Source organism: Bos javanicus, chromosome 18 (genome assembly GCF_032452875.1).
Source record: "Bos javanicus breed banteng chromosome 18, ARS-OSU_banteng_1.0, whole genome shotgun sequence".
In the NCBI taxonomy this organism is placed as follows: Eukaryota; Metazoa; Chordata; class Mammalia; order Artiodactyla; family Bovidae; genus Bos; species Bos javanicus.
The window spans coordinates 58,675,006-58,702,233 of record NC_083885.1 but is presented as its reverse complement, the minus strand read 5'-3'; the positions used below and the strand labels follow the sequence as shown (position 1 = coordinate 58,702,233).

General features: G+C 42.4%; 1 protein-coding gene across 1 annotated transcript; it reads right to left on the bottom strand.

Annotated features, from left to right (window-relative positions):
• Positions 1-526: 526 nt before the first annotated feature.
• On the bottom strand, positions 527-13,102 carry LOC133229677 (zinc finger protein 160-like). Its single transcript, XM_061386350.1, has 3 exons — positions 13,014-13,102; positions 10,211-10,337; positions 527-5,981 (listed from the first exon to the last, which is right to left on the bottom strand). The coding sequence occupies exons 1-3, from the start codon at positions 13,026-13,028 to the stop codon at positions 4,306-4,308; spliced, it is 1,818 nt and encodes a 605-aa protein (XP_061242334.1). The 5' UTR covers positions 13,029-13,102; the 3' UTR covers positions 527-4,305.
• Positions 13,103-27,228: the final 14,126 nt, after the last annotated feature.

The following is a 27,228-nucleotide window of genomic DNA, read 5'->3' as shown; positions in this document are numbered from 1 at the left end:
CTGAGGGCCAGTTGGGTTGGATGCTGGCTACCTAAGGGATGACAGCTGGGAAGGATGAGGGAACATGGCCCTGAAGGAACTGCCAACTGAGATGTGCCTCCACTTGGTCAGGACTGGGACCTTGAAGAGTGAAAGTTGTGCACTGGGACTTTGTCCTTTCTGTTCAGGACAGGGAATAACATTCATCTGGTAGAGAGGTACAGGAACATCGTTACCTGACCATGACCGGACCTCAAGAACAAAGGCTCTGACACTGAGAAGTCTCCAACAACTAACCATGCCCATCCCTCACCTTTTGCTTTAAAGGGACCTGCTGAAAGCTTTCAGTAACTCTGGGGTTCTTAGGGCATGAGCCACCCATCTCCTTGTACGAATTTGTAATAAACCTTTCTCTGGTCCAACTCTTTATGTTTAGTATTGATGAGCTTCACTGTACGTTGGGCACACGGACTTGTGATTTTTGTAACAAGACCATTGTGAAAGGCCTGTATTGAATGAATAAGATCAAAAGATTTCAAACTTCAAGTTTAAAGTCAAAGTAGTCTTTTCAAGAAAATTTAATTATTTAAATACACACTGGAGATAATGAAACATTTCCACACAAGTCCTTGTTCCCAGGATAATTGTGTCATGAGTTTTAACATATTTTGACTTTGAATTATTCTGCAGTATATAGTATCTCAGACGAATCTCAAAAAAACTGAAGACTTAGTTATTCCCAGTATAGTTTCCTCTGAAATGTGGTCCATTGGGAAAACTGGTTAAGAAATTTACCACATACTTTTTAAAATATTCTCCCCAATATGAATTATTTGGTGCGTCCTGAGGACACACTGTTTCTTAAAGGTATTTTCACATTAAGTATATCTGTGTATTTTCTGTCCTGCATTAATTCTCTCATTATGCCAAAGGCACGGACATTTGAAGCTTTACAACATTCATTACAGTTGTAAGGGTGCTCTCAAATATAAATCCTCTGATGCTCCAGTTTTCATCTTTGGGTAAAACCACTAGTGTTGCACCCTTTTTTTGCCATAGAGTCCAGTTATTTTTAAACATGGCTGTTCATTAGAAATACATCTGGAGAATGGCATTGAAACATGTATAATATCATGTATGAAACGAGTCACCAGTCCAGGTTCGATGCACGATACTGGATGCTTGGGGCTGGTGCACTGGGACGACCCAGAGGGAGGGTATGGGGAGGGAGGAGGGAGGAGAGTTCAGGATGGGGAACACAGGTATACTTGTGGCAGATTCATTTCGATATTTGGCAAAACTAATACAACATTGTAAAGTTTAAAAATAAGACAAAAATTTTAAAAAAAAGTGCTTTCAAAAAAAAAAAATACATCTGGAGCTTTGGAGAAAAAAAGCAATACCTGGGAATTTGTATTTTTCAAAAAAATTCCAAGATAATTCTGTTAGGCATCTGGATTTTAAAAAGTGATTACAGGTTTTTCCATTAAATGGCAATTTTGGTGATATAGAATTCTATTATTTTCTGTTGACCAATCATGATACAATGGTATTAAGTGAATAACAGTTACATAATCACAATAGTAAAAGATGTTTATCAGTTTTCACAATCAATAGCATCCAAGATTCAAAAATAATTATAATCACAATCCATAATAGGAACATGATTAACCTAACAATATAAAATAATTACCTACAATTTGGGGGATTAAGGAGAGTGATGTGGTAAGCCGAAGTGCATACATGCACATGTTTTTATTGGTCCAGCCAGTCTGTCTTTTGGTTGGTGCATTTAATCAATTTACATTTAAGGTAATTATTGATATGTATGGTACTATTACCATTTTCTTAATTGTTTTGGGTTTATTTTGTGTAGGTCTTTTCTTTCTCCTGTGTTTCCTTCCTAGAGAAGTTCCTTTAACATTTATTGTAAAAGTGGTTTGATGATGCTGAATTCTCTTAACCTTTGCTTGTCTGGAAAGCTTTTGCTTTCTCCATCATATCTGAATGAGTCTTGTTGGTTAGAGTATTCTTGGTTTGTAGGTTCTTCCTTTTCATCACTTTAAATATATAGTGCCATTCCCTTCTGGCTTATATAATTTCTGTTGAGAAATCAAGTTTTTAACCTTATGGGAGTTCCCATTTATGTTGTCATTTTCCCCTTGTTGCTTTTAATATTTTGTCTTAATTTTTGCAGTTTGATTACTATGTGTCTCAGTGTGTTCCTCCTTAGATTTATCTTGCCTGGGACTCTGAACTTCCTGGTAAGCTGACTATATTCTTTACCATGTTAGGGAAGTTTTCAGTTATTATCTCTTCAAATATTTTCTCTGGTCCTTTCTCTCTCTCTCTTCTTCTGGGAACCCATATCATGCAAATGTTAATGCATTTAATGTTGTCCCAGAGGTCTTAGGCTTTTTTTTTTTTTTCAATTCCTTTCCCCCCTATATTCTGTTCTGCAGAAGTGATTTCCACATTCTGTCTTCCAGGTCATTTATCCGTTCTTCTGCCTCAGTTATTCTGCTATTGATTCTTTTTACTGTATTGTTCATCTCTGTTGGTTTATTCTTTAGTTCTTCTAGGTCTTTGGCAAACAGTTTTTTGCATCTTCTCCAGTCTATTTCTGAGATCCTGGATCATCTTCATGATTATTCTGAATCATGAATAATCTGGAAGGTTGCCTATCTCCACTTCATTTAGTTGTTTTTTTTGGGTTTTATCTTGTCCCTTCATCTGTGATATAACTCTTCTTTTTCACCCTAATTAACTTAGAGTAATGTGGCTTTTGTTCTAGCTGCTGTGGAATTGTGGTTCTTCTTGTTTCTTCTATATGCCCTCTGGTAGATGAGGCTAAAGGCTTGTGTAAGATTCTTGATGGGAGCGACTGGGTGGGAAAAACTGGGTCCCACTCTGGTGGGCAGGGCCTCACCAAGTAAAACTTTAATCCAATTATCTGCTGATGGATGGGTGGGGTTGTGCTCCCTCCCTGTTGGTTGTTTGGCCTGAGGCAACCCAGCTCTGGGGTTTATGGTCAGGTTAATGGTGGCCTCCAAGAGGACTAACACCAAGGGGGACCTTCCCAGGCTGCTACTGTCAGTGCCCCTGCCCCCATGGCGAGCCATTTCTGACCCATGCCTCCAGAGAAGACCCTCCAACACTAGCAGGTAGGTCTGGTTCAGTCTCCCTTGGGGGTCACTGCTCCTTTCCCTTGGGTCTTGGTGCATGCCAAGATTTTGTTTGTGCCCTCCAAGAGTGGAATCTGTTTCCCCCAGTCCTGTGGAAGTTCTATAATCAAATCTCGCTGGCCTTCAAAGTCAGATTCCCTGGGTATTCCCAGTTCCTTTGTTAGAGCCCCAGGCTGGGAAGCCTGAGGTGGGGCTCAGAACTTTCCCTACAGTGGGAGAACTTCTTTGGTATTATTGTTCTCCAGTTTGTACGTCACCCACCCAGCCAGTATGGGATTTAATTTTATAGTGTTTGCGCCCCTCCTACCATCTTATTGTGGCTTCTTGGTCTTTGGACCAATGTCCTCCTGCTGATGGCTGTTCAACAGCTAGTTGCGATTTTGGTGCTCTTTCAGGAGAAGATGAACACTTGTCTTTCTACTCCACCATCGTGAACTGTAACTAGCATGCACATTATTTTTTTGTGGCTTCTCTCAAGGATGTATATTCTAAAGTTTAGTGATTTCTCTCCAATATAGACTCTATTGTTGCATAATATTTGAATTCAAGGGAAAGTCTTTACCATGTTTATTGTATTTTGAAGGTGTCAACCCTATATCGTCCCCCAATGTTTGCTATATGGGTAAAATCCTTATCACACACTACACTTGTATGCTTTCACTCCAGAATACAGATCCCTTTATTTAGTGAAAAGTGAGCAATAATTTGAAACTTGGCCACATTCATTACATTTGTTTTGTATGGACTACTTGGTGAACCTGGAGTTTAAGGCAATAGCTAAAAGCCTTGCAAAACTCAGTACATCTGCAAGCCTGTATGGATTATGGATTATTGATGATTAGGGAGGTGTAAACCCTGAGCAAAAGTTTTCCCACACTCATGGAATTGGTAAAGTTTCTCTCCAGAGTGAATTCTTTGGTGAATCCTGAGGTAGGACTATTGTCTAAAGACTGTGCCATACTCAATACATTGGTATGATTTCTATCCAGTATGAATCCTCTCATGAAGCCTAAAGTGTGAACACCTGCTAAAAAGCCTTGCCACATTCATTGTTTGTAAAGTCTCTTTCCAGTATGGGTCACCTGGTATTTACTGAGGCTTCAAAGGCTAAAGGATTTGCTACACTACACTTACTACGTTTCTATGATTTATCTCCAGCATGAATTCTTTGGTGAATAGTGATGTCAGACCATTGCTGAAAGGCCTTGCCACATTCAGTACACTTGTATGGTTTCTCTCCAGTATGAATCCTCTCATGATACCTAAGATGCAAAAGCTTGATAAAAGCCTTGCCACATTCAGTACACTTGTACGGCCTCTCTCCAGTATGAATCCTCTCATGATGCCTAAGATATGAAGGCTTAATAAAAGCTTTGCCACATTCATTACATTTGTAAGACTTCTCTCCAGTATGAATTACCTGATGGTAAGTTAGGCTTGAACGATCACTAAAGGCTTTCCCACACTCATTACATTTATAAGGTTTTTCCCTGGTATGAATTCTCCAATGACCTGCAAGATGTGAATTGCGACTGAAGAACTTGTCACAGACCTCACATTTATATGGTTTCTCTCCAGTATGGATGATTTGATGTCTAGTGAGGTGTGAACTCCGAGTAAAGGATTTGCCACACTTGCTACATTTGAAAGGTTTCTCTCCAGCATGAATTCTTAGGTGAATTCTGATATCAGACCATTGCCTGAAGCTCTTGCCACATTCAGTACACTTGTATGGCTTCTCTCCAGTATGAATTCTCTCATGAAGCCTAAGGTGTGAACGTTTGATGAACGTCTTGCCACATTCATTACATGGGTAAGACTTCCCTCTAGTATGGACTACCTGATGGTTGATTAGGCTTGAACGCAAAATAAAGGCTTTGTCACATGCATCACATTTGTAGGGCTGCCCTCGAGTATGAATTCTTTGATGTTTTAGAAGCTTGGAATTACGGGAAAAAGCCTTGTTGCATTTACTACAATGGTAATCCTTCTCTCCAGTATGGATTACTTGATGGCTCCTGAGGCTTGAACACACCCTAAAGGCTTTGCCACACACATTACATTTGTATGGTTTCTCTCCAGTATGAATTCTCTGATGAGTTTCAAGGTTTGATTTTCTATTAAAATCCTTGCCACACTCATTACATTTGTAAGGTTTCTCTCCAGTATGAATTCTCCGATGAGTTGCAAGGTTCGAACTCTGACTGAAGTCCTTGCCACATGTATCACATTTGTATGGCCTCTCTCCTGTATGGACTACCTGATGTTTAGTGAGGTGTGAGACATGAGTAAAGATTTTGTCACAGTCATTACACCTGTAAGGTTTTTCCCTATGCGCTTTACGGTCTTTTGTCAGTATTGAAGAATGGATAAAATTATTCCCATACATGTTAGAAGTGTTGGTTTGAACACTCGGAGGAATTCTTTGGAGAGCTGAAATTGAGGAACTATTGTTGATAACATTCTCAACTTGATTACATTCAAAAATTTTCCTTTCCATTCGAAATATCTGCAATTCATCCTGAAAGCTTAACCCAAGTTTATTTTCAATTGCATTGTTTCCTGCATTGCTTCTACCACGTTGATCTTTTCTATCAGTGAGCTTTTCATTATGGATTACAAGCACTCCTTTGTAATTTCTTTCTTCATCTTTCCACTGACACTCAAACTCAAGCGTATTGCCTCGTATTTCCCTTAAGTAAAAATCTTGGACTCCATGGCTTTCATGTCTTCCCAAAATCACTGTTTGGAATGTATCTGTTGAGTTAGTGTTCTCCTTTGATTGTAATTTCTTGATAATATGTATGGGAGAGATATCTACAAAATACAAAAAAATCATAGGTATGTTATTAATTATAATTCATAAATATTTTATGTTGAAAACATATTATACCAAAAATAACACTTACACTGAATGTAGTTATGAAACTTCCCAACCATGATCTTCAAATTTTGAGAAACAGTAAAGAAATAGGATTCTTTAATAAATAAAGTATGTTCACATGAAATTCAAACTGATTTTAGCATAGCCTCATTTCAGACACTGTAGGACAAAAACACTCAGGTTGTGTAAACTTATGTTAGCTCTTAAAAAGTGGCTATCTCATGACCATGAACCCAAAGCATATACATACTGACTGTAACTGACGAGAAACATATTAGACATATTTTCCACATACTTATTATACATAATCTACATACAGTATCTACATCATTACTGTATATAAATTAATACTTAAAATAAGTAATATAATGGTAAATAATCCAAAACAAGCTTATCTAACAAGTAACCTAAATAAATGGCAGTTTAGAATTGCAAAACAAATACAGCACTGAGAAAATAAAGAATTTACTAGGGATATTTAAAAAATGAAGTATTTTCCTGAATTACCTGTTATAAAAGCATCAATATCCATGAAAAACAGGCATTTTATAACATTAACAAGTAAATGTCAGTTATATTGCATAATATGTTCTGAAAGACCATCAACTGTAAATCACAATAAAAATTAATAAACACATTATTCTAGTAACCCTTTCTATTCTAGTAAAGCAACCCTTTACTATTGTAGTAAAACAACCAGTAATAAGTAAACATGTTGTACAACATTATATTCTATGGAATTCTAAACATTCTTCCTTAAGAATAAAGAAGAGAATTTCACCCTGGAAAGGGCACACAATATGAAAACTGTAAAAGGTATTGACATAACTGACTTCTAAAATATTAGGTCAGGAAAATATATAACATTATAAGAAAGATGGAATGCAAAAGGAGAAGGGGGTGGCAGAGGATGAGATGGTTAGATAGCATCACCGACTCAGTGGACATGAATTTGAGCAAACTCTGGAAGATATGAAAGACAGAGGAAGCTGGCATGCTACAGTTCATGGGGGTCGCAAAGGGTTGGACATGACTTTGTGAATGAACAACAAAAGAACAGAACCTGAAGAAAGAAGACAAAAGTCACATGATTTCATGATTGCCATTATATAATAACCAAGCAGAGCAATTTCTTATCTATGCAGTGCCCTTTAATTCTCCAGCTTATTGTCCCCAGATATGTAGTATGAAGTGTGTGCCTAAAATGTATATTAACTAAGGTCACAGACTACATTGTTGAGGACAAACTGCAAAATAAAAGCATATAAACTATAATGCACACAAAGGGATATAGCATAACAAAACATGACAAAGTAGATATATATCATTAAACAACAGTAACTTAGAGCTTTTCTATAAAATATGCAATATTATTATATATAAGCTATCTAACAGTACATATTTGTTTTAAAAGCCTGAGGTAAACTACCATTATTTTTCAAATGAGGGCACAAGACTTAGAAGGCTATGTACATAACCCAGAATTACAAAGAAAGTGAAAGAAGCAAGAGCTTGATGCTGGGAGTCCCTGGTGGTCTAGTGTTTAGGATTTGGCACTGTCACTGCTATGGCCTGGGTTTGATCCCTGGTCAGGGAAGTGAGTTCCCACAAGTTCTGAGATGTGGCAAAAATAAAAAAATTTTTAAATGAAAAATAAGTAAAAAGACTCTTTTCAATATACATGTACCCCTATGTTCACAGCAGCACTATTTATTATTATAAATAGCCAGACATACAAACAATCTAAATGACCATCAACACATGAATGGATAAAGATGTTGTGTGTCTACACATATAAATACACACACACACACACACACACACAAACACTGGAATATTACTCATCCATAAAAAAGAATGAAATAGTACCATTTGCAGCACCATGGATGGACCTAGAGATTATCATACTAAGCAAAATAAGTCAGAAGGAGAAAGACAAATATCATATGATATCACTTGTATGTCCAATCTGAAATGCAGCACAAATGAACTTATCTATGAAACAGAAACAGACTCACAGGCATACAGAAGAGACTTCTGGTGGCCAAGTGTGCATGCCTAGGGACAGGTTGGGGGTTTGCAAATAGCAGATGCAAGCTATTATATATAGGACAGATAAAGAACAAGGTCTTACTGTACAGCACAGGGAACTATATTCAATATCCTGTGATAAACACAATAAAAAAAGAATGTATACATATGTATAACTAAATTACCTTGCTTTACATCAGAAGACAATACAACACTGTATATCAACTATACTTCAATTAAAAAAAAAGTCTCGGGGTGTGTGGGGGGGAAGTTTCTGTCACCAAATAACCCTACTCCATAAGGAGAGTCCCTAGAAGTTGTCTATCCCTTAAAAGTGTTATTATCACAGCAAAAAAATATAGGATAAAATCTCAGATCCTAGGAATGTGTATTTCAAAGGCAATCATCAGAGGCAACTTAAGACAATAGGCAATCAGGAAAAGTCTACATTCCCAGACCAGGTAGAGCAGTGGAAGAGTGATGAAAATACAAGACAGGAGGGGGGGATCCTGCAGGATCTTGAGATGTGCGCTCTCCTCACAGACACTGAGTTAAGAATCTCAAAGGCCGATGTATGCTCCCCATGTAGGACCTAGGATCAAAGAGAAGATCTGTCTACTGTCTTTACAGTTCTCCTACATAACAATCCCAGAAGGAAGGGCTGAGGGATCTGAACAGGCAGATGGGGCTTGAGACAGCTCCGAGCAGGTTCTAGGGTGAGAGATAGAATCAGAGAGCACCAGTGGTTTCCTACCTCCTTGACTACGTCTTTCTAGAAGAGTGAGTAGGGATGGAACTAGGACAGGTGCTGAGCGTGGTGCTACAGAGCAGTTCAGCTCTTACTTGCAGGGACCAAGAACTGAGCAGCCAATGAAAGCACACACAGAAGTGGAGACGCAGGGGCAAGAGACCCCTCTGAAAGAGCCCATCCCACGTTCCTCAAAGTCAAGAGATAAAGCTGACAGGAGTCAAATGACAGGCTGTTGTAGATCATATAAAGACCTTGCCTTTGTCTCTGTAGGAGCTGTGGCACCACAGGAGGACGAGATACATTTTACATACTAAAGAATGGAGTGAAACAATGGGGAGAACAACAATTTCCTCTGAGAGTTTACCAAAAAGTAAACTGTTTTCCCACAGAACTCTTCCCCTTGGGGAGAGATTCCCTGAAACTATTAATGGTGCAGTTTCTTCTCCGTTCATCTGAGATCTGACCTGTGTCTACACATGGTACTTTCCACCCCTTTAGTGGTTTTTCCCTTTTTTCTTTTTTGCTATTTTCACTTCCCTCTCCAGGGTCCAGTGCTCTCTTTTCTTTACTCCAAAATGGACATAAGAATAGTCAGGTCAGAAAAAGAAATTATTGCTAATTGCAAGAAAGAAACATCACATGCTATATTGTTTCCAGAACCCCAGCTCTTTGTTCAGCTGAGGACTGAGGACAATATGGGGCCGTTGTGGAAAACACTTCAATCCACGGCTTGCCTCCTTCTGAATGCACAGGGGAATCGCTTCTTAGCCTTTTGGCTAAGATCAAGTGAATACACAGGGAAGAGTGTAATATGCAGACATCTTGCTTGTAGTAAAAAGGTAAGTGGGACTTCCCTGGTGGCTCAGTGGTTAAGAATCTGCCTGCCAGTGCAGGGGACATAGGTTCAATTCTTCATTCAGGAAGATCCCACATGCCGCAGAGCAACTAAGCCTGTGCACCACAACTGCGGAGACCCTGCGCCCTAGAGCCCGCCTACCACAGCAAGAGAAGTCACCACAATGAGAAGCCCGAGCACCGCAACTGGTGAGTAGCCCCTGATCACTGCAACTAAGAAAGACCCAGCACAGCCAAAAAATAATAAATAAAATTTTCAAAACAGGGAAGTGTAGGTTTTAAGTTTGCTACAGGCTTTATGCATTTTCAAGCTCTGGACCCACCCTCGAGGTATCATAACACGGGCAGATCAAAGGAGGAAAGGGCAATTTCAAAGTCCTCATGCCACATTATGAAGCTTTTGGCCTCTGATTCAATAGAGCTTCGAGCTCAGCCAAGCAAGGTAGGGGCTCCAAAAAGGCATGTGAGGGAAAATGTAAAGATACCCAAGGACAGATCCCAACTTGAGAGGGAAGTGATCCTCACCCACAGAGAGCAGGTTCCTGTAGGTCTCCAGCATCACGTCCCAGTACAAAGTCCTCTGCACAGGGGCCAGGCATTCCCACTCCTCAGGAGTGAATTTGATGGCCACATCCTCGACGGTCATCTGCTGCTGAAATGAAAACACATATCATCAATGGGGTCCTAAGGAGAGCTCTTATCTTCATACAAAATGAGAAGAAATTGATTCAGTTGAAATGTGTATTCTGACAGATTCATGTAAAGGTATTTAGAGCAAAAGAAGAGATAAGAAAGCCTTCTTTAGCGATCAATGCAAAGAAATAGAGGAAAACAACAGAATGGGAAAGACTAGGGATCTCTTCAAGAAAATCAGAGATACCAAAGGAACATTTCATGCAAAGATGGGCTCGATAAAGAACAGAAATGGTATGGACCTAACAGAAGTAGAAGATATTAAGAAGAGATGGCAAGAATACACAGAAGAACTGTACAAAAAAGATCTTCACGACCCAGATAATCACGATGGTGTGATCACTCACCTAGAGCCAGACATCCTGGAATGTGAAGTCAAGTGGACCTTAGAAAGCATCACTACGAACAAAGCTAGTGGAGGTGATGGAATTCCAGTTGAGCTATTCCAAATCCTGAAAGATGATGCTATGAAAGTGCTGCACTCAATATGCCAGCAAATTTGGAAAACTCAGCAGTGGCCACAGGACTGGAAAAGGTCAGTTTTCATTCCGATCCCAAAGAAAGGCAATGCCAAAGAATGCTCAAACTACCGCACAATTGCACTCATCTCACACGCTAGTAAAGTAATGCTCAAAATTCTCCAAGCCAGGCTTCAGCAATATGTGAACCATGAACTTCCTGATGTTCAAGCTGGTTTTAGAAAAGGCAGAGGAACCAGAGATCAAATTGCCAACATCTGCTGGATCATGGAAAAAGCAAGAGAGTTCCAGAAAAGCATCTATTTCTGCTTTATTGACTATGCCAAAGCCTTTGACTGTGTGTATCACAATAAACTGTGGAAAATTCTGAAAGAGATGGGAACACCAGACCACCTGATCTGCCTCTTGAGAAATCTGCATGCAGGTCAGGAAGCAACAGCTAGAACTGGACATGGAACAACAGACTGGTTCCAAATAGGAAACAGAGTACATCAAGGCTGTATATTGTCACCCTGTTTATTTAACTTATATGCAGAGTACATAATGAGAAACGCTGGACTGGAAGAAACACAAGCTGGAATCAAGATTGCTGGGAGAAATATCAATAACCTCAGATATGCAGATGACACCACCCTTATGGCAGAAAGTGAAGAGGAACTCAAAAGCCTCTTGATGAAAGTGAAAGTGGAGAGTGAAAAAGTTGGCTTAAAGCTCAACATTCAGAAAACGAAGATCATGGCATCTGGTCCCACCACTTCATGGGGAATAGATGGGGTAACAGTGGAAACAGTGTCAGACTTTATTTTTCTGGGCTCCAAAATCACTACAGATGGTGACTGCAGCCATGAAATTAAAAGACGCTTACTTCTTGGAAGGAAAGTTATGACCAACCTAGATAGCATATTCAAAAGCAGAGACATTACTTTGCCAACGAAGGTTCATCTAGTCAAGGCTATGGTTTTTCCTGTGGTCATGTATGGATGTGAGAGTTGGACTGTGAAGAAGGCTGAGTGCCGAAGAATTGATGCTTTTGAACTGTGGTGTTGGAGAAGACTCTTGAGAGTCCCTTGGACTGCAAGGAGATCCAACCAGTCCATTCTGAAGGAGATTAGCCCTGGGATTTCTTTGGAAGGAATGATGCTAAAGCTGAAACTCCAGTACTTTGGCCACCTGATGCGAAGAGTTGACTCATTGGAAAAGACTCTGATGCTGGGAGGGATTGGGGGCAGGAGGAGAAGGGGATGACAGAGGATGAGATGGCTGGATGGCATCACTGACTCGATGGACGTGAGTCTCAGTGAACTCCGGGAGTTGGTGATGGACACAAAGGCCTGGCGTGCTGCAATTCATGGGGTCGCAAAGAGTCGGACATGACTGAGCGACTGATCTGATCTGATGCCTCTCTAATTGCTTTCCCACAGGAGATTACAATGGCCTCCAAATCAATGTGGATTTCTCATTTTTCTGTATGACACGTGAAATACACAAACAGAAATTCAACACTGGGTCATCTATACAAAGGTGTTAAGGAAAGCTCAGAATCTAAAAACTGTGATGATGATTAACAGCAATGACTACAAGTTTTGAACACTTCCTGTATGTTATGAATTACTCTAGTAATACTAGTGGGAGTAGTAGCAGTCGTTTCTGACTCTTTTGTGATCCCTTGGACTGTAGCCCGCCAGGCTCCTCTGTCCATGGGATTCTCCAGGCAAGAATACTGGAGTGGGTTGCCATTTCCTTCTCCAGGGGATCTTCCCAACCCAAGGATCAAACACAGGTCTGCAGTATTGCAGGCAGATTCTTTACCATCTGAGCTACCACGGAAGCATTACTCTAGATGCTTTTCATGAATTAACTTGTTGTCAATGTAATAACTCATCAGAGAAAGATCTGTTTCCATTTTACAGAGTAGAAAACTGAGTCACAGATGGAATCTAAGGGTACGTGTCAGTGACTAAGAGAAGGCCCTGGGTGAGTGTGAATGAACAGGAATCAAGCAGGCTACTTCTTGAGTCAGAGATTAGCAAGTGCAAAGAAGGAAGGAGAACAGCAGAGACTAACATAACATTGCAAAGTAGCTGTATTCAAAAAAAAATTAATTAAAAAAGAAAAGAAAGGAGAAACAGAATAATCAACCAAGAATATGAATTCACCTGAGAAAGAGCCATTCCAGACTCTTCCTCCTTTCACCTTCCTCCTCTTCTGGGCTTCCTCAGGCAACATGAGTCTTCAGAGGTCTATCCTGAAAATTGAAAACATTCTGTTTAATGTTTAGAGTCAACACACCCCCTTCCTGAGTCCCAACCCCGCACACAGGGAAGCCCCCACCATGAGGAACAGACTGTCCTCTGTGGCCACTGTCATAGGAGGGACGCAGAACAGTCAACTCCTGCACAGAGTCCAACACGGGACTTTCCCAAACTTTCCCTCAGATCACACTCCCCTCCTGGTGAGGCCTCATGCACACAGCAGCAGGAGGCACCTCTGCTCACCCCATGATTCCCTTCAGGTCACACAGCAGGCCCTGGTCCAGACCCACTCAGGGCAAAGCAGCCTTACCCTCAGCCCAGATCTCATCCCTCAGGATGGAAGGACTTAAGAGTCCTGATGTTCAATGCTAGATGCACCAAGCACCCCCTTAAATACCATTGAGGCTGAGCCCCACATGGACTTTTCGAAGGGGAATCTCTGGTCAGGGCACAAATGTATTTGCAAAATGCCTCATGGATGCAATGTGTAGCCTGGATGAGCACCACTCAGTGGAGGCAAGCACAGCATACCTTGCACCTTTTTCTTTTAAAGTTTTACTGAGGTATAATTGACAAATAAATATCATGCATATTTAAGACACACAATGTGACATTCGACATATATATATATACGCATATATTGTGAAATAACTACCAAAATCAACTTCTGCATTTTCCTCCAAATAGCTGGAAAAATCCTCCCACACGTTAGTGCATGAATTACCCAGCTCATAAAAACTAAGTATGCCCACAGCCCAGGGTCACTCTCCCCTTCAGAGACAACCATATTCTGCCTATGGAAAGTGTATTTCTCTCAATAAACCTGTTTATCATTCTTGGGGTTCTTGAGGCGAAAATACTGGAGTCTGCCATTCCCTTCTGCAGTGGACCACGTTTCATGAGCACTTTCCACCATGACCCAGGCATCTTGGGCGGCCCGGCACGGCATGGCTCACTCTACTATGTCTCCCTCTTGAATTCTTTCCTGTAGGAAACCAGGGACCCTTACTTGGAGACCTATCCCAAGATTTCCCCTGGGACATGACCATTCTTTCTGCACCCCATTCTTCTGCAACAGTACAACATGGTATTTAATAGGAGAGGAAAATGTAGCTAATTGAGAACATTGTATTTTAAAGAGGAAAGAACTGAGCATATAAAAAGGTGTGGGGTGTATGTGAGTGCCCATCTTTGTGTTTCAGAGAGACAATATCACCATGTTTGAATATTGATCAAAGTAACTTCCAAGAAGTAAAAATACATGATGCCATATGGCCCTGACCTAGACAGTGGAGCTGGCAACCGGGGCACAATTTCAGGGCCAGCAACAGCCAGAGGCAGTTTCAGACTATTAGCAGTCAATTATTAAGGACAGAGCACAGGCCCTAAGGCCAATGGTTGAGGCAGTTAGAAGAGATCTCTTCCCTTTGCTCCAGGAGCTCAATGGAGAAGAAACAGGGTCTTTGAGAAAAAAAGATGGGACAGGCGGAGGTGGACTTTTGAGGAGCTCCATAGGAAAGGTATGGAGCAGACACACAGGGAATGTGAGGGAACAGAGGAATCTGAAGCAAGACCAGTCAGTTCGGGGGTGTGTTTTTCTCCAGCTGTGATGAGCCATACTGGGGACAAGGTAGAACTGGTGTGATGGGGGTGTCGGGAGAGCAATGGGTGTGGGGGAGAATCCACGTCCACACACCAGGCCTTCACTTTGGGGCATTTGACTTGCATGACTGTAAGTGACAAGGTGGGTTTGTCTCCATTTTGGGGGGGTGGGGGTGGGGCGTTGCACCAGGCAGCATGCAGGATGTTAGTTCCCTGACCAGGGATCAAACCTGTGCCCCTAAAGTGGAAGCACTGAGTCCTAACCACAGGGAAGTCCCAGGAAGTACAAAGTCTTAAACACTCTTAAACACTTAAACACTCTGCAGAGCCAGGGAAGTCCCTGTTTCCATCATTTAGGGAAAATTACTCAGTCACTAAAAAAAAAAAAAAAAATGCTATTTGCAGCAGCACAAATGGACCTAGAGATTCCAAATGGACCTAGAGACTCTCACACTGAGTGAAGTAAGTCAGACAGAGAAAGACAAATATTGTATGATATCAACCATATGTGGAATCTAAAAAAAAAGGCTACAAATAACTTATCTATACAACTGAAATAGTTACAGATGTAGAAAATAAGCTTATAATTATCAAAGGGTAAGAGGGGAGGGATAAACTAGGAGATTGGGACTGACGCATACACACAACTATATATAAAATAGATAACTAATTAAGCCTTAACTGTGTAGCACAGGGAATTAAACTCAGTCTCCTGTAATGACCTACATGGGAAAAGAATCTAAAACAGTGGATGTATGTGTTTGACAATTTACTTTGCTAAACACCTGAAACTAACGCAACACTGAAAATCAATCATACCCCAATAAATATTAAAAAACCAGCCTCTGTTGTGGCTCAGATGATAAAGAAAATATATGCAATGCAGGAGACCAGGGTTTGATCCCTGGGTTGGGAAGATCCCCTGGAGGAGAGCATGGCAACCCACTCCACTATTCTTGCCTGAAGAATCCCACAGACAGAGGAGCCTGGCGGGCTACCGTCCACAGGGTCGCAAAGAGTTGGACACGACTGAGCAACTAAGCACACACACACAGAAATTAAAAATATGGTATACGCTCTTTATGTAGTGAATAAGTAAATGAGATGGACACAAAGTTACACTAGTTTCCACTCTGCCATCGTCTTCACGTTGGGGGACTGACATGGGCAGGGGACCTTTGCCCTGGAGGAGTGAGGACAAGCCGAACAGGAACAGCGGAGGATGGTGGAGCCAAGTGCCCTCCATTTAAACAATGCTCCCTGCCCTCCAAAGGTGCAAAGATCATGTTCAAGTCCAACTAGGATGGCAATGAGCTCATCCCAGTGGTAGCTGCTTGAGGCTGAGCAGACCCATTCTGGCAATAGACAGCTGAAAACTGGGACTTCCCTGGCAGTCCAGTGGTTAGGACTCACCAGCTTTCATTGCTGTGGGCCTGGGTTCAATCCCTGGGGGGAACTAAGGAGCCCACAAGCTGTGCAGTCAAACATAATATAAAACAATCCACAGAAAAAGGAGGAGGCTCTTGGCTGCCTTGACACTTAATCGGGAAAAAGGTTCCTGGAATCTAAGGTTTCTCACTCTGCATTGATACTGTCTGTGTGCTTAGTCGTGTCCGACTCTTACAATCCCATAGACTGTAGCCTACCAGGCTCCTCTGTCCATGGGATTCTCCAGGCTAGAATCCTGGAGTGGGTTGCCATTTCCTTCTCCAGGGGATCTTCCCGACCCAGGAATTGAACCCAGGTCTCCTGTACTGCAGGCAGACTCTTTTACCAACTGAGCTAGCTGAAGAAAAATCACAGCCTGAAATGCTGATGTGACTGGCTTCATTGGGATTGTGCAAACCAACAGTGAGAAGAACAGCAGGGAAGTGGGTGTCTGACAGAATGGTGGAGGAGAAGCTGAGGCCGCCGGGGTACAAAGACAGAAAACACTTTACTTCCTCAGGTCATCTACTGGGGACACCACCATGAGTGCCATTCTAGAGAAGACAATGAAGACATGTGCACAGAGTGTGAGTGGGTGCTGAGTAGAAAGACAAGATCCTTTCTCTAAATGGGGCCCTGATACCTCACCCCCTTCTATTGGGCTAGCTGCTGAGCACTGGTGAGTAGGAACAGAGGTTTTCCTTCACCTCTTTCCTGAGCTTTCCTGCTATCGCCAGGGCTCTGAGTTCCCAAACACTGTCCCCCTTCCTGTTTCCTCCCCAGAAAACAGCAGCCCTCCTTCTCAAAGAAATACGCTTGTTCCACATTTAGTTTAAAACAGCTTGCCCCTCCGCACCACAGCTTCCTTATGACTGTACTGCATGTGTGTGAGTTCCCAGACGGGCAGACAGAGGCAGCAGAGTGACCACCACTGGTCTGGCAGTAAGACAACAGCAGCTGGGTCTTCCCAAGGCTGATGTCTCTCCGCTGTGACTGCCCCTGATCAGCTGAACAATCTTTCCCCGAGTCATGAGTCCTCATAGCCCTTCTCCAGTTGGTCCCATCCCCAGCAGGCCCTCGCTGGTAACTGTCTGCCATGTGAGCCTTAATACCTATCATTTCCCTTCTGGACTCAAACAAACCTACAGTCTTCCCTGGGTCTGACACACTCCCCAGAAACAGCAGAGCCATCCCCTTACCTGCTACACAACCCCATCAAACACTCCAAGCCCCCATGACTCATGCATTCACGATGGAATGATACTCATGAAGACCACTAGACGTGATACCACGTTTTCATTCATGGTGACCCCAGTCTGAGCACTGTCACCTCCAAAATCTACTAACAAAACAGAGCTTTGGCCTGTGATGCCAAGGAGACCCCAACGTCTTCCCAGGAAACATTTCAAATTCTCCTTTGTGTCTTCCAAAATGCACCTGAAACTTTGCTGCAACTTTGCCCAAATATCCCAAAATACCAAAGATAACCCACAAAATGACCTCTGAGATGTTCTCTGTAACTACACTATGGGTTGCACAATGATTTCTCCCCCAACAAAGACCCCACACTTCACTGGTGGCTCAGTGGTAAAGAAGTCACCTGCCAATGCAAGAGATGTGGGTTCGATCCCTGGGTCGGGAAGATCCCCTGAAGAAGGATATAGCAACCCACACCAGTATTTTTGTCTGGGAAATCCCATGGACAGAGGAGCCTGGTGGGTTACAATCGATGGGGTCACAAGAGTCAGATATGAGTTAGGGACTAAACCAGCACCAAAAGACCTCACAAAATCCACGGTGTGGAGTGAGTACTGTGGGGCACCTGTTGAATTCACCCCGTGCCCCCAGGGCCAAGGCAGCCATCCTCCTGCTCCCAGAGCTTCCTGTGGGCTCCTCTCAGGCTTTGGTTAACAATACAGGATAACATTCCTTTTCCTAATTCTACTTCCTCATTCCTCTTCAGGTGTTATCATGGCTTTCCCTATGAAACCCATGCCTGAAAATCTCAACCTCAAAAAACAAAACCAGCAACTCAGTCTCAGCCTCTACGTCCCAGGGAACCTGAGAAAAGACACTATGGCACCAAGCCCGATCCACACAGCCCCACAGCTCCCAGTGAATCCATGTCTAGATGCTCCAGCCAGTACTGAGATGCCCCTTTCCAAAAGTTTCACACATCCCTTGAACCCCAAGCCATGCATGGGACGGGCACTCATACAGCTCACTGGGCTCCTCTGGAGGTCCACACTTGGTGCCATATCCCTCTTGCAGACCCCTAAAGTCTTTCCTCCACTTTTCCGCAGGTCTTGACATTTCTTCCAGGCTTCCCAGGTGGCACTAGTGGTAACAAATCTGCCTGCCAATGCCAGAGATGCAAGAGATGCGGGTTTGATCCCTGGGTGGGGAAGATCCCTTGGAGAACAAAAAGGCAACCTACTCCAGTATTCTTGCCTGGAAAATTCCACGGACAGAGGAGCCTGGTGGGCTACAGTCCATGGGGCTGCAAAAGAGTTGGACACGACTGAGTGACAGTACACTCACATCTCAGGCATGTATGAACAAATCAGGCTAAAACGAACTCATATGCAGAGGCATTGCAACAGGCATGAACAGTGCTGCAAACAGCAGGACACTGAGCATTCAGTATGGAGATCAAGAAGCGGGCCCTCCCTGGAAACCTCACCAGCAACTGGGGACATGATGGAGTCTAGTTTTAAAGGTGCTTGAGGATTGGCTGGATTGTGTTTGGTGAGGAAGTCACCGAGAGAGAGAGAGAGAGAGAGAGAGAGACAGCCCCGCTCTCACTGTCTCCTGTCCTCCCCACTCAGAGAAAATTGCAAGGTACCCCAGCTCCAAGGCAGGGCCCTCCTTCATGCCCATTCCCACACTCCTAAGCTTCTCGGCATCCTTAGTAAAGTGTAGTCAGTATCCCTGACTCTGAGCAGATGAACTGCTGTAAGGCAAGGATCCCGTTCAAGATGGCAGCTCACCCCAGAAGCACACAATTTGGAAGACCTGGGGGCTATAGTGGAGCAGAGACACAGTGGAATGAACACGGGACACCTCAGGACACTGCATGGGGCATACTGGTTCTGTAGGGCTAAGCATCAGTGCATATAATTTTGCTCTTATTTTGAGTAAATAGGTAGTCATAGCAGGTTTAGTTCAAGTTGAAATTTCCAGAACAAATATGGGAACTAACCTCATCACCTGCCCAAGCTCCTCATTCTTCCCTGAGGAGTATTCCATCCAATTCTAGTACCCAGCATCTAAATCTTGCCAAAGGGTAGTGTCACAGGTGTCCTGGAAAGAAGACAGAGACCAGGCACCCTCCAATGGAGGGGAAACAGGAAAGACCCAAAATAATCAATGAAGAGCATTTCTGATAGAGGAGACTGATGTGGGAGCAATAAAACCTGGGTCATGAGACACAGAATGGCAGGTGAAGGGAACTTTAGAAGATGAGCAGGAGAAGGTGGGGAGACAGCTCTGGCCAAGACCCAAAGGAGGAGAAAGGGCCAGAGCAGCGATGCTTTAGAGACAAAGGATCAAGCAGGAGGTGAGATCTGAGACAGAAAAGCTGTTGATGTTTGGGAGCAGAGAAAAGGTGAATGTGACCAGGGCAGAGGGAACTGTGAGAAAAGGGTCAGCTCCCAGGATGCAACTGGAGACATCTGGTTAGGAGCTCATGGCTCATGTTGTAATAGATTACATGAAACCAAAGAAAAGGGAGTATGAGACTAACTAGGTGAAATCAGCTTCCAACTCTTTGGGAGACAGTCTAAAATTCTTTACTAGTTACCAAATAATATTTCCAATATATAAGATAAAAGAAGAAAGTCACAGGCTTTCTCTAAACCAGAAACAAATTTAAAAGGGAAACAATTTGTAATTGGGGGAAAAAAAAAAAAAAAAACCCCAAACCGTACAAAGAGATGTCCATTGTGGTCCAGTGGCTAAGACTTGGAGCTCCCAATTCAGGGAGCCTGGATTCAATCCCTGGTGGGGGAAATTAGATCTTATGTGCTAATAGTTCACAACTAAGAGTTCACATACTGCAAAGAAGACCAGGCACAACCAAATATATGTATATATATATATATATATATATATATATATATATATATATATATAAAACACATACACATCCTACACACACATATATATACACATATATACATACACACACACACACACATATATATATACACGTGTGTGTGTGTATATATATATATACACACACACTACACTCTATTGGGTCTCTGGGTCCTAGTGTGCACAAGGTTTTGTTTGAGCCCTCCAAGCGTCTCTGGCCGGTATGGCATTTGATTCTAAATGTGATTTTGCTCCTCCTATCGTCTTGCTGGGGCTTCTCCTTTGCCTTTGGATGTGCAGTATTTCTTTTTGGTGGGATCCAACATTCTCCTATCGATGGTTGTTCAGCAGTGAGTTATAATTTTGGAGGTCTCAAAGAAGATGAGTGCACATCCTTCTACTCTGCCGTCTTTAAGCGGTTTTGCATAGGAACTTGGAATGTTAGGTCCATGAATCAAGGTAAATTGCAAGTGGTCAAACAGGATACGGCAAGACATTTTAGGAATCAGTGAACTCAAATGGACTGGAATGGGCAAATTTAATTCAGATGACCATTATATCTACTACTGTGGGCAAGAATCCCTTAGAAGAAATGGAGTAGCTCTCATGGTCAACAAAAGAATCCAAAATGCAGTACTTGGGTACAATATCAAAAATGACAGAATGACCTTGGTTCATTTCCAAGGCAAACCATTCAGTATCACAGTAATTCAAGTCTATGCCCCAATCAGTAATGCTGAAGAAGCTAAAGTGGAACAGTTCTATGAAGATCTACAAGACCTTCTAGAACTAACACCCCAAAATGATATTCTTTTCATCATAGGGGACTGAAATGCAAAAGTAGGAAGTCAAGAGATACCTGGAGTAACAGGCAAATTTGGCCTTGGAGTACAGAATGAAGCAGGGCAAAGGCTAAGAGAGTTTTGCCAAGAGAACGCACTGGTCATAGCAAACACCCTCAGAAACACAAGAGAAGACTCTACACATGGACATCACCAGATGGTCAACACCAAAATCAGATTGATTATATTCTCTGCAGCCAAAGATGGAGAAGCTCTATACAGTTAGCAAAAACAAGACCAGGAGCTGACTGTGGCTCAGATCATGAACTCCTTATTGCAAATTCAGACTTACATTGAAGAAAATAGGGAAAACCACTAGACCATTCAGGTATGACCTAAATCAAATCCCTTATGGTTATACAGTAGAAGTGACAAATAGATTCAAGGGACTAGATCTGATAGACAGAGTGCATGAAGAACTATGGATGGAGGTTCCTGACATTGTACAGGAGGCAGTGTTCAAGACCACCTCCAAGAAAAAGAAATGCACAAAGGCAAAATGGTTGTTTGAGGAGGCCTTATAAATAGCTGAGAAAAGAAGAGAAGCTAAATGAAAAGGAGAAAAAGAAAGATATATCCATTTGAATGCAGAGTTCCAAAGAATAGCAAGGATAGATAAGAAAGCTTTCCTCAGTGATCAATGCAAAGAAACAGAGGAAAACAATAGAATGGGAAAGACTAGAGATCTCTTCAAGAAAATTAGAGATACTGTTGGGAAGCTCAGTACAAAATAGCCAGTTGGAGGAAGTCCTTGGGAAAATGGCAAAGGGCCAGAAATACCCTGGCTTGCTGTACTTGGGCAAAAAAACATCTCCTGCCTTTGGATATGCCCGGCGCCAAGATTTAATAATAAATATTAAAGATGTTGCTTGAAAAAACGGGCTATGGGATAAGCACATGGGTCACATAGAGCGCGCTGTCCTTAAAATACTTTTACTGATTAGGTGTTAACCCCGTATGCGCTCTGCTGGCTGTATACTCTAAGCTCTTTGTTCCTACTTCTATAAAAAGGCTTGACTACAAAAATAAACTTGTCAGTCTATTACAAGAGACTGGCCAAGTGTCCTTCTTTCAAGTTCGTCGCTTCCAAGTCCCGGGAAAAAAATCCCCAACAGATACCAAGGGAACATTTCATGCAAAGATGGGCTCCATAAAGGACAGAAATGGTATGGACCTAACAGAAGCAGAAGATATTAAGAAGAGGTGGCAAGAACACACAGAAAAACTATACAAAAAAGATCTTCATGACCCAGATAATCATGATGGTGTGATCACTCACTTAGAGCCAGACATCCTGGAATATGAAGTCAAGTGGACTTTAGGAAGCATCACTATGAACAAAGCTAGTGGTGGTGATGGAATTCCAGCTGAACTATTTCAAATCCTAAAAGATGATGTTGTGAAAGTGCTGCACTCAATATGCCAGCAAATTTGGAAAACTCAGCAATGGCCACAGGACTGGGAAAAGTCAGTTTTCATTCCAATCCCAAAGAAAGGCTGCCGGGGTCCAGCCCCAGCAGGATCCAAGGGAATTCTCCGGATGAATGGCGTCGGCGAGAGAGACACAGGTCTTATAATGGACTAGAGAGAGATGACACGGGCCTTATAATGGACTGGGACCTGGTGGTCCAGGGTCAAAAATAAAAATAAAGAGAAAGAATAAGGGAGAGAGAAAGAGGCTGATATTCCTTGGTTTACACAGAAAGCCAATAAAGCCCCTGACACGGGACTTGCTCTGTTCACGGAGGCCTCAGGCGCCCTCTTGATGGGGTGAAGACACAGAGCGCCTTCTCAATTGGGTGGAGATGCAGAGCACCTCCTTGATCGGGTCTTAGAAGCCCGGGCAAAAAAGTGAACTCAGAGGGCCTCTGTGCTCTAGGGAGTCAGCCTGAAAAAGAAGAGAGAGAGAAAGAAAGAAAGACACAGAGACCAGAGCTCTGGTGAAGTGGGATCCGCAACTTTATTTTCAAAAGGAACTTTTATACTCTGAGTTACACATTTCTCAAAGTAAAAGATACAGAGTCAGCTCAACATTCCATCAATTTTATCTTTATCAAAACCAGGACATTTTCTGTACACCTTTTCATAAACAAAGGTCTTATGTTATGTCTGGCCCTGTGGCCTGTTAACATTTCATGACTCTTTTCTGATAAAGGTTGACCAGCCAGAAAACTTGTTTTCCCTTAAAGTGTTTTTTTCTTTATTTCTCCCAGCCTCAGAAAGTACTAAATAAAGTTACATTCTCAGGGAGTGAAGGTGTAGTGGGTCACAACAAAGAAAGAACTTATTAGCTCAAAGGTCTGATGTGGTTAATACCAAGGCTACTACTTGTTTTTCTTACATTCCAACTACATTAACTAATGCACTCCCAGGTGCACAATGGATAATGGATATGGGAACTTGGCAGCAAGCATTGGCCCAGTAATGAAGCCCTTTACCAGTACTATTCTAATAATTTTTCATCCTTCCAAGGGCTCTATGCTCATTAGGACTTTTAGAATGCTTAGGCTTCCTGTGCCTTTCATGGCTGGGGAGTTGTGAGCAATCATGTACGTTAGTTGCAAGGGTATGGATAAACCTGCCAAGCAAGCTAAAATGCTAACAGAGAGGTTAGAATTGAAATACTCCTTTCAAACCCAGGAGACTTATAACTAGAGCCCTAAGTTGATTTTTTTTTTTTTTTCAGAGAAAGGTGGTTGGGGATAGCCCCCTGTTAATGTCAGAAGAGTTGGTAAAAGACATAATATAGTAAACAGTAGACAGACAGACTTTGGTTTTGGGGTAGATGCTCGGGCAGGTCCAGGGAGTCCCTTGAGTCCTGATCCGCCTTGCCTGTCAGGTCTCTTCCGCATGACCTTGTCATGGGTGGGATCTCCTGTGCTGGCTCCCGGCAAAAGGTAATGCCAAAGAAAGTTCAAAACTGCACAACTGCACTCATCTCATATGCTAGCAAAGTAATGCTCAAAATTCTCCAACCCCAGGCTTCAAAAGTATGTGAACTGTGAACTTTCAGATGTTCAAGCTGGATTTAGAAAAGGCAGAGGAACCAGAGGTCAAATTACCAATATCCTTTGGATCATCGAAAAAGCAAGAGAATACCAGAAAAACATCTACTTCTGCTTTATTGATTATGCCAAAGCCTCTGACAGTGTAGATAACAACAAACTGCGGAAAATTCTTAAAGAGATGGGAACACCAGATCACCTCACTTGCTTCCTGAGAAACCTGTAAGCAGGTCAAGTTAGAACCGGACATGGAACAACAGACTGGTTCCAAATTGCAAAAGGAGTACGTCAAGGCTGTATACTGTCACCCTCCTTATTTAACTTATATACAGAGTACAGCATGAGAAATGCTAGCCTATATGAAGCACAAACTGGAATCAAGATTGCCAGGAGCAATATCAATAACCTCAGATATGCAGATGACACTACCCTTATGGCAGAAAGCGAAGAACTCAAGAGCCTCTTGATGAAAGTGCAAGAGGAAAGTGAAAAAGTTGGCTTAAAGCTCAACATTAAAAAACAAAGATCATGGCATTTGGTCCCATCACTTCATGGCAAATAGATGGGGAAACAATGGAAACAGTGACAGACTTTATTTTGGGGGGCTCCAAAATCACTGTAGATGGTGACTGCAGCCATGAAATTAAAAGATGCTTGCTCCCTGGAAGAAAAGCTATGACCAACCTAGACAGCATATTAAAATGCAGAGACATTACTTCGCCGACACAGGTCTGTCTAGTCAAAGCTATGGTTTTTCCAGTAGTCATGTGTGGATGTGACAGTTGGATTATAAAGAAAGCTGAGCATAGAAGAATTGATGCTTTTGAACTGTGGTGTTGGAGAAAACTCTTTAGAGTGTCTTGGACTGCAAGGAAATCCAACCAGTCAATTCTAAAGGAAATCAGTCCTGAATATTCATTGGAAGGACTGATGTTGAAGCTGAAACTCCATTACTTTGGCCACCTGATGCAAAGAACTGACTCATTAAAAAGACTCTGATGCTGGGAAAGATTGAAGACAGGAGGAGAAGGGGACAACAGAGGATGAGATGGTTGGATGGAATCACCAATTTGATGGACATTAGTTTGAGCAAGCTCCAGGAGTTGGTGACAGATAAGGAAGCCTGGCGTGCTGCCGTCCATGGGGTCTCAAAGAGTCGGACTGACTGAGTGACTGAACTGAACTGATAGCCTACACAATTATATATACATACATATATATATAGCGTGTCAGACTTTATTTTTCTGGGCTCCAAAATCACTACAGATGGTGACTGCAGCCATGAAATTAAAAGACGCTTACTCCTTGGAAGGAAAGTTATGACCAACCTAGATAGCATACTGAAAAGCAGAGACATTACTTTGCCAACGAAGGTTCGTCTAGTCAAGGCTATGGTTTTTCCTGTGGTCATGTATGGATGTGAGAGTTGAACTGTAAAGAAGGCTGAGCACCGAAGAACTGATGCTTTTGAACTGGTGGTGTTGGAGAAGACTCTTGAGAGTCCCTTGGACTGCAAGGAGATCCAACCAGTCCATTCTGAAGGAGATTAGCCCTGGGATTTCTTTGGAAGGAATGATGTGAAAGCTGAAACGCCAGTACTTTGGCTACCTCATGCGAAGAGTTGACTCATTGGAAAAGACTCTGATGCTGGGAGGGATTGGGGGCAAGAGGAGAAGGGGATGACAGAGGATGAGATGGCTGGATGGCATCACTGACTCGATGGACGTCTCAGTGAACTCCGGGAGTTGGTGATGGACAAGGAGGCCTGGCGTGCTGTGATTCATGGGGTTGCAAAGAGTTGGACACGACTGAGGGACTGATCTGATCTGATATATACAACCTACACCATTTTATATATACATATATATATATATATATATATTAGCCTACACCATTATATACACACACATATATAGCCTACACAATTTTATATATATATATCTTACACAATTCTGGTGTCAAAGTCAGAAAATATTATGAATATAAATTTAGAAAATCACATGAGCCGATTACAGGATGCCCAGCAATTTCAGCAAAGCAATTCAGAAGTTATTATTTATAGGAAAGTAGAACTTGAATGATAAGATTTAGTTCAAGCTAAAAAAAGAACAATGAAAAAAATTACCAGAAAAAGGAGTTGTAATTTTCCTTTAAATAGGCACCATGAAGTGACAATTTTCTCTTGCTCCAAACATACACACACACCCTATTCCATGTCTCTGGTTGAAGGATTGCAAATGGAAGTTATCTTCTGATAAAAATAAATCTAAAACAACACAAGCATTAGATAGTAGAATTTTGCAATTCTCATCATATATACAAACTTTTAAATTTATTAGACTATAAAGTCATGATATCACAATAGTTTATATCCATTTATATCCAAATTCATATCCAACCGACTCACATGGGTCCAGGTCACTCCTCTTTCTTCACTAATACGCGTTCCCCTCTGTCATTCTGTTTATCTATTTCTTTTTTTCCTCTCTCTCTCTCTCTGTCCTTTTGTTCCCCTCTGCTCTGGGCTGTTACTGCCCTTCTATTTCTCCTCTCACACCAGCCCTGCCCACTCTGCCACTCAGTACTTCTCTGTTGCTCTTTTTCCCCCAACCTGACTGTCCTAAATCTCCAAGTATTAATATTTCTGCCTCTTTCTTCTCCCATCTGAGCTTCCTCTCCTCTCCCTCCCTCTTATCCCTGTGACATTCCCCTCGCTCCCTCCTCACCGCCCGCCCCCACTCCAGCCGTCCCGCCCCGCATCCTTGGGGGCAGATTTCCGTTCAAGTCTCCTTCTGTCCCAGCACCATCATGGCTCCAAGTCTCACCCTCTGGCCTGCCCCATCAGAATGACGCGCTTCACCACTGTTTCCCCGCTGCTACTGCTGAGCAGGGGCCCCTCTCCTATTCTGCTCACCTTCATTTCTCCGGAGATCCTGCTTTTCTCTAAACTTCTTTCCCCACCCGCTACCTTCAAGGCTTATTCTCTTTCATGAAGGTGTCTCTTCCAAGTTCCCCACCAATCCTCTTCATTGCCATCGCTTCTCCCTCATGCTTTTCTCAACTTTCTATTTCTCTCGGAGTCGCTGTCTCTGCTTCTCCTGACCCCCCTCGCCCACTATTTACAGGGATGGCGACTGAATAAGAAGT

Coding starts and splice junctions, on each gene's coding strand:
- LOC133229677 (XM_061386350.1), bottom strand. Junction 5,982..10,210: donor CAGGAACCTGCTCTCTGTGG/GTGAGGATCACT, acceptor TGTATTTTGTAG/ATATCTCTCCCATACATATT.